Genomic DNA, 8,510 nt, shown 5'->3' on the forward strand with positions numbered 1-8,510 from the left:
GGACCAGTTGGCCCACCAGGCCTTATTGGGCTGCCAGGAACCAAAGGAGAGAAGGTAACCACCTGACTTTGAGCCCCCTGCCCACTGTGACCACATACCCATCATGTCACTCAGCTTTTAGGGGTTCACCTTCTGCTGAGTCCCTGAACCCTGTGGGACCAATTACTATGGCTCTGTGGCACCATCCTGCCCTGCCCCTTGTCTGTTACCAGCCGCTGGGCTGAACTCCCAGTATCTGAGTACCTAAGATCCCACCTCCACCTCCTCACACACCCTCCGTATCTCTCCTCAGGGCAGACCCGGAGAGCCAGGACTTGATGTAAGTTTCTTATGATCACCATGGGTGACTGGGCCCTCCTGTGTATGTCTTCTGCTCTCACATTGCCTGTGCATATAGCAACCTGGTTAGCTCAAGTGTGGCCCATTCCCGAGGGCTGCTGCTAACTGGCTTCCCCGTGTCCTCAGTGACATCCCCTGAAGTACTTTGAGGATTGATAATAGTGAAAAATTGACCAATTTGATGGATGAGTAGTAGAAAATGGATGGATGAGCGAATGGGTTGACAGATGGTGGAGGGTGGATAGACACAGACAGATGGACAATGGATGATGGCTGAGGGGATGGATGGATGGATGTTGACTGAAGGAAGAATGATCAAGAGATGGTGAGGGATGTATTAATGGATGGATGGCGAATGGATGGGTAGAAATGGATTGATGGACAGAAATGATAGCTGAGGGATGATTGGATGGATGGATGGATGGATGGATGGATGGATGGATGGATGGATGGATGGATGGGTGTGTGGATGAGTGGGTGGATGGGTGGGTGGAAGGATAGGTGGATAGATGGGTGGGTGGATAGAACACTGTAAAATGGAAGTGAGGAGAGAAGTAAGGAGGCTGTTGCTATGTATTGATAACCAGTAATGAGGCCTTGATTAGGGCAGCTTTGTGAGGAGACAAAAGGAAACGTTAGCTTGATGTTGATTGCATCAGGCCTCCTTTGGTAAGACAACATAAACTCACAACTGAAAAGTCTAGGGATTTAACATATGTATCCAGGGCACAGCCATGTCAACACCACCAGCCCTCTCCCTCTCTGGTCTTTGCCTTACCAGTGTAGGAATCACCAGAGAGCTAGTTCAGCCCCTCCAAACAAATATCTTCCTGGACCCAATCAGTAGAAAGATTCGCCTCCCTCTACTGATGCGGAGCAAATCTCTTTGGCTCCCATTAACCAACCCTAGCCATCACTGGGTTATAGGGATGCAGCATGCTCTCTGGCCAGGCTTGATCCCCTGTCACCTGGAGCTGGAGTGCTCAGTAGGAAGGGAAGGAGAGATCCAGAGAGGTCATGTGGCAGGGGAGGGAAATGGGATTGATGCAGAGCTGCAGAGGCCTCTGGAGTATGCTCTAGACTTTAAGGAGAGTGTTGTTGCCATGGTGAGCAAACATGGCCAGGAAGAGAGGGACCAGTCAGTCTCCTGACTGTGGGGCGGGGGTTAGGGGGTCACCTTCCTTTGATAAGACGGCACTATCCCCTACTGCCCTGCCACGTCTGTCTCCTAGGTCTGTGCCTGAGCACGTTTCTCATCTGCACCCCATAGCCTGCCCCAGGAGACATAAGGGAGGAAACACCCAATCCATTTCTGTCCCAGCATCCAGCTCACAGCCTGGGCTCTACTGGATACTTAGTCATGAGGTTGGGTAGGTGGACATTAGACTAAGAGATGAATGCAGAAGAAACCGAGCCAAGGCAGAGAGCACAAGTGACATTCTCTCAGTCTATTGAAGATGGCCACATGACTTTCATGGGTTTCCTCTGTCCCAGCCAGGGCCAGTACCAACTGTGTCTGGCCGTGACAGGAGGGAAAAGCCCTTTTCCATAAGCTCTGGATTTACCTCTGTGATGGTTCCCAGCCAGAGACAGAGCTGGGGCCCTAAATGTACTCCTTTCCCTGTGCCCACCATGTGCACCCAGCATGTGCATAGGCTAGCAGCCAGAACCTGGCAGGTTTTTGGGCCACAGTTATGTGTGGCCACAGGACGAGGATGGATGAGAGAGGAGCAGAGGTGTCATGTCACAGAGAAGTGGGTTCAGCTCTCACTTCAGGTCTAACATTTCATCCATCTGTCAGGGTTTCCCTGGACCCAGGGGAGAAAAGGGTGACCGGAGTGAACGTGGAGAGAAGGTGAGGAAGAAGGGAGATGGGGCACTCAGCAGGTGGGGAGGTGGACGCTGGGGCCAAGAACTGCAGAGCCTGGTGGCTGCTGGACCCTGCAGTGTCTCACTGGGAGGTGGTGAAGGGGTCCCAAACCTGGCAACCACAGCTACCCCACCATTTCCTTCTTATGCAGGGAGAACGAGGGGTTCCTGGCCGGAAAGGAGTCAAGGGCCAGAAGGGAGAGCCAGGCCCACCAGGCCTTGACCAGCCATGCCCCGTGGTAGGTGTCTTGGCAGGATGGAGCTCCGACCAGCCAGAGGTGCCATTGCCAGAATCACAGCTCTTGTGCTGTGGACCTGATGCTCCCACCAGTGTGGCTGAAAGATGCAGCCATGTGTGGAGATGGAGGCCTGGCCAGGAAGTGTTTACCATTCCTGGTTACTTCTGTTTACTCAGCCTTAAGGCAGAGCTGACCCATCTCGGGCTAACCTTGGGTAGGGGTAGAGAGGAGCCAGGACAAGAACAGAACTCTTTTTTCCCAGAGTCATCAGTAATGGGGGTGTCCTGGGAGGGGGCTAGGGGCTAGGAAGGGAAGCCCAGCAGACACACAGACCTGGTGTGTATTACAAAGTCAGGGAGTGGCCAGCCCCCTTCCCCCACCCTGACCACAATTGCCTAAGACCTCACTGAGGTCTGACTTCCTATGGACTTGAGACTGGGCTGGCCTGAGATGGGACTTCTACAGCCTTTGGGAGACTCACACCACCCTGCCTCTCCTAGGTCTCCCATTCTCCTTCCGCTCCTTTCTTTCTGGTATCTTTTTTTTTTCTCCTGTGGTTGGTCTAGCCTCTCCCCCACCCCCGTAAACACACAGACCCTTCCTTCCCCTCTCCTCCTATCCAGCTCACTTTCTGCTGGCAATAGCTCTTGATAACCCACCAGGCCTGGTAGTGAAACCCCCACAGTTCAGTTCCTGTTTTCTAGCGAGCTGAAGGGTTTATATAGCAGGGTCTAGAGTGGTACTCAGAAAGGACAGGAAAACGAAGCAGCTCTTCACACTAAGCTGTCCAGATGTTTACTCCCAAGCACCATCATCAGGGCTTTGTGGAGTAGGCAGACTGACCCAGGGTCAGGGACCTCTACTGGGTCCTCTGGCCTCCAGTGAGTTCCTCCAACCCTCTGTACCTTCCTCTCCTTCTTCCTAGTGGGTCTGAGATATTAGTGAAAGAAAATAAGCAGCCTAGAATCCCAGCACTCAGGAGCCTGGGGCAGGAAGATGGAAAGTTTGAGGCCTCTGCTGCACAGTGAGACTCTGTCTCCAACACAGACAGCCAGGGGCTGAAAACATGGCTCAGGTAATGAAGCATTTGCCTTGCAAGTGTGAAAACCTGAGTTCAGATCTCCAGACCCCACGTGGAAAGTTAGGCAGGGTGATGTGTGCTGGCGAGGTGAGGACTGGCAAATCTCCGGAGCCCACTGCCAGCTAGCCTAGCCCACCCACTTGGCAGAGTTCCAGGCCAATGGACACCTTGTCTCAAACAAAAGGAGGTGCCTGAGGACCTAACCTCCACACTCACATGCACACAAGTGCATACATACACACACAGACATACACACAAACACAAAAAGACAGCTGAGAGGGTAAGAACCCAGCCCTGCTTCTTCAGAGCCTGGACCCAGACTTCCTCCATGTGAGTAAGCCTTTGTCTTCAACACAGGAACATCCTCGATGTGGAGGCAAGCGTGGGGCACCGGGCTCCCGGGGCCTTGTGAAGGGCATCGGGCCCTGCCCTGTGGTACGCAGTCTGGTTGCCGTGTGCTGTGTGCAATGCTGGGCCTTCTGGGATGCTTTGGGCTGCTGGTTCTGCCCCCTCCCTTCCTCCTTTCATCCTTCTGGTGCATTCTACCCCTCCTCTCTTCTCCTCTCCTCACCTTCTGGTCCCCAAACCATACCCCAGCATGCACTTGGAAGGGGCTCAGGGAGTATGTTCCATGTATTTTTCCTGTACCTGTACTTTGGAATAGACTGGAATGTTTCTGCCTCAGGGTCCCCCAGGGACTTGACATTTTGTTCACCTCCAGCTCTCCAGCCCCCCAGGCTACCTGAGGAAGCCCACCCATGCTCATATCTGATGGGTGGGTGGACACTGTTGAAGCTTCCAGGCAACCCCATCTTTAATGCCCAGGGTTCATCCTGATGACACTATCTGCCTCCCAGATCCAACCGAAGTGGCCAGGAAGGGCTGGAGAGATGCCAGCTCCTGCACTGTCACCACTTGAAAGCATTCCTGCCCAAATCCTGAAAGCTTTCAGGGCCCCAGGATGTCACACCTAGCAGGCAGGAAGCCATGCCACCTTTTCCATAGGATCCCACCCTCCTCTGGCTGGCAATAGCAAATGTCTACCACAGTGCCCATCATATTAGAGTGTCCTAGATCTGCCCACTACTCACATACCCCCAAAAAGCACCATGAGAGGATAGGACAAGTGCAATGGGGGCATTATGTCCTCAAATGGACGGAGGAGACTCCCAACCCTGCTTCAGTGGAATCCAGTGGCTTCAAGTAGCAGCTCCCTGGCTACATCTCCTTAGAGTCCCAGCAAGGGTGGGGGAGGTATTGATAGGCCATCAGCCTCCTGCCCCTGACATTTAAACCTCCTTTTTTCCAGGGCCCTGACGGGCTGCCCGTGCCTGGCTGCTGGCATAAGGTATTTTCAGGAAAGGGTCTCGAGGGTGGGCCTGAAAGATTTGGGATGGGAGAGTTAGAGAAAGAGAGAGGACCCATGGAACCAGGTATCATCACACAAAGGTTTGAGTCTCGGTACCATTGTCTCACAGGGACTGAATGGTCAGGATTTGCAACCTTGTTTGTGACTTTGTGGTCACATGGTCAAGGCTTAGAGCTTGGTCCTGGCTGATGGGTGTCATCTACCTTATTGGTCATCTGGGTCTTGGGTGACATCTGGACCTGTCAAATGAAAGCCATTGGGGAGCCTCCTGGGACTTATCCTAACTGCCCCACTGAAAGGGGCCTAGAAAGAAAGGTGGGGTTACACTTGTTCCTGAAGAAATCGTCAGGGTAGAGGTTTCTGGTGAGGGTCACAAGGACCTCTCCAGGCCCCTCCATCACCTTCCATCTCCCCCTCCTTTTCCAGTGATCCTCAGACATGGCTCCCAACCTGTACAGATCTGTTTGGATGTTTTTAACTTGTGTAAAAACAAAACAGTAATATATTGATCTTCTTTATGGAATGCGCCAACGGTGGCCTTTAAACATTTGAGAGTGTGCCAACCAGCCCTAGGACAACCTACACAGGAAGTGGGCAGGAAAGAAGACAGGCCGCTCTGGAGAGACTTGTACGTGAGGGCCCCCGGCAGGGCCTGGCTTTCCTAGAGAAGATAACGAAGGTGAAAACGCCTGGCTCAGGTGAGGCTGGACAGACTCCAGGTTGGGCCTGCAATCACCTGATTAGCAGAGACACACAACAACTCTCCCCGATGCCCCACTGCCCCATCGTCTCACTGCCCAACAAGACCCCCTTGGACGACCGCTGCACCTTCTTGCCTCTGGACCCTGCCCACAGGCAGCTGCACTGAGACCCTGTGTTCAACAGGGCAGGCGATGATTCCTAGAATCCAGCACTTGGAGAGAAGGTGATGGAAAGAACCAAGAGGGCCTTGCTGTACCCAAGCTCAGTAGGCTTCCAAAAGCCACTGTGAGAGGCGTTTGTGTCCTCGGGCCTTGGGAAGTGGCAGAGCTCTATGAATGCCTCAGTGTGGCAGCTCAGTGGCCCCTGACTGTAGGGTAGGGAGATCCAGATGCACTAGTTGCTACTTCCGGTCTCCTCTCCTCACCCAAAGCAGGAACAGAAGAACTTTGTCAGCCCTGAGGAGACAGGCCTCCTGTTCAGAATTTGGGTCTCACTGGCCCCAAGTCTCCCACCTAGAACCCTGGTCAGCCTGGCAGAAACTGGCCTCCTAGTAGGTGGTACAGACACCATGAACCCAAAGGCTGGTCCTTGCTAGCCTGAACAAAACACCTGTGACAGAAACCCCTGTCCTCCGAGAAGGGGCTTCAACACTGCTAACAAAGGTTCCTAGTTACCCACTCTATCCACGGTCTCCCACCCCTCTGCGTGCCAAGGTGTGAGTAATAAACCACACGTGTGTGTCTGGGTGTGTCTGTCCTTGCAGACTTCTGTGGTCGCCTCTAGCTGAGTTCACCCTGCTGGTTCCTGCTCAAGAGGAAAGGGGCTCTCCCTAGGGGAAGAGCCATCCCAGAATCGAGAATATCGTTAAGGGTTAGGAGATAGGAGGGTATAGGCTCAAGACCTGGACCCATACATGTCAGCAGAATCCTGGAACCAGTCACATAATGTCACTAAGTTCCTGTGTCCTCTTCTGCTGTGCTTCCTAAGCAAGAACACTCCAAACTTGTTGCCTCAAAATATTCATCCTCTCAGTTCCAAGGATTCAAGAAGACTAGCTGGGTGGGTCTCTCTTGGACTCTTCCTCATCCGGTGAGTGGTACCTGTCAGCTAGGATCCCTACCTACCTACGACTTGTTTGGATGGCCTGGGCTTCCTCACAGCATGGCAACAGGATTCCTGGAAAGCTGTGTCACCTTGTATGGCAAAGCCTCCGAAGTCATATGCTGTCACTTCCTGCCAGAGACAGAGGTTCATCCCAATGGAAGGGGGAAAAGACAGACCCACCTCTCCATGAGCAAAGTGTCGATGTCATATTTAAATGAGAAAATTTGGGAGAGTGGATCTTGTTGTAGCCCTTCAGAAATAAAATAAACCCAGCTTTCGTGTAGCCCAGGCTAGCCTTGAAATCACTATGTAGCTGAGGATGATCTTAAATTTCTGACCCTCCAGTCTCTACTTCCAAGAGCTGGGATTACAGTTAGTGCATCCATTTTTTACAGCGCTGGGAACTGACCCTAAGGCTTTCCACATGCTAGGCAAGCACTTGACCAACTAAGCTACATTCTTAGCCTTTGTTGTATAGCATCTTAAGAAATGCCTCCTGGAGCTGGAGAGATGGCTCAGCGGTTAAGAGCATTGCCTGCTCTTCTAAAGGTCCTGAGTTCAATTCCCAGCAACCACATAGTGGCTCACAACCATCTGTAATGAGGTCTGGTGCCCTCTTCTGGCCTGCAGGCATACACACAGACAGAATATTGTATACATAATAAATATTTTTTAAAAAAGAAAACATCATTTTTTAAAAAAAGAAATGCCTCCTGCCACTCCTCTGTAGCATGAGACAGTAATACTTAAAATTCGGATGTGGTCCAGTATGATTCAGCTTTGTGGAATACACAGAGAGCCTAGGACAGGTCAGACACCCCAAAGTCCCTGTGGATGGTTGTCCTCTCTGTATCTGCCCCAGGGTCAAGTAGTAATCACAGTATTGTCTAGGGGACCCATGTCTTCCCTCCACATGTCTTTAGAACAACCTGGGGAGATGCCCAGCAAATATGCCCATGTCACGAATGAAAAACCCACACTCTTTCTCTGTGTGTGGAGAAAAGCAGGAGGCTGCAATAGCAATATCTCTGGCCTCCTTCCTCTAAGGACTAAAGTCTATAGAGAACCATGCTCAACAGACCATATGCAGACTCATTGCTGAGCAGTAGGGGCCCAGTCACACAGGTTATGTCAAGTCCCTACCTCTGTCCCCCTGAGGAGCTGACGATAAGTAGACAGACCATGTTCTCTGCCAGTCGACTGGGTCAACTGGGAAACCGGAAATGAGAAAAGGAAGATGGATGGAGTGGGCCAAAAGGACTAGTGTGGCTCACTGGTGTCAATGTCTGCTCTGAAGACACAGCATATCCTCCCCAGCCCGCCATATGCTACAGCTAGCAGTGCACTCCTCTTTCCGCCGAAGAACTTGGTCCCCTCGTCTGTCCTGCAAAGAGGAGAGCTGCAGTGGTAGGTGTCACTATGTCCATTTTACAGATGGGAAACCTGAGGCTCTGAGTAGGTAGTCAGCTGCTCGGGAATGCATAGCCAGGCTGGAGTGACAGGCTCGGAGTTAGACCCATGCTCTTAGAAGTCACCTCCTTTGTCTGCAGAATTGTGTGGCAATGTATGGAATCTGCTGGGAGGTCCCTTGACAATGGGTGGACAACAAGTAGAGCTTGGTGGGGGTCAAAAGCCAGTGGTCTCCCTGTTATTTCTCTGCCTGGCTGCAGTAGACCATTCTTGGCCCGTTGCTGCCCTCTTGTGGCCTCATACCTGAATCCTTGCACATGGACGTGCAAAGCCACTTGAGTCCTATGCCAGCCTGGAGTGAGGACAGAGATTGATTTGCTCAGGGTCTCAGATGAGA

The 8,510-nt window shown here is 52.2% G+C and overlaps 1 protein-coding gene across 1 annotated transcript in view; it reads left to right on the plus strand.

Moving 5' to 3' along the window:
• Positions 1–7,237, plus strand: part of Col23a1 (collagen type XXIII alpha 1 chain) — a 289,084-nt gene extending 281,847 nt beyond the window's left edge. Inside the window, exons 23-28 of the mRNA XM_057775017.1 lie at positions 1–54; positions 293–319; positions 2,141–2,194; positions 2,361–2,447; positions 4,838–4,876; positions 5,324–7,237. Coding sequence (XP_057631000.1) covers positions 1–54; positions 293–319; positions 2,141–2,194; positions 2,361–2,447; positions 4,838–4,876; positions 5,324–5,326 — 264 coding nt within the window. The 3' untranslated portion in view covers positions 5,327–7,237. The remainder of the gene's footprint in view (positions 55–292; positions 320–2,140; positions 2,195–2,360; positions 2,448–4,837; positions 4,877–5,323) is intronic.
• Positions 7,238–8,510: the final 1,273 nt, after the last annotated feature.

Source organism: Chionomys nivalis, chromosome 7, assembly GCF_950005125.1.
Source record: "Chionomys nivalis chromosome 7, mChiNiv1.1, whole genome shotgun sequence".
NCBI classification, from domain to species: Eukaryota; Metazoa; Chordata; class Mammalia; order Rodentia; family Cricetidae; genus Chionomys; species Chionomys nivalis.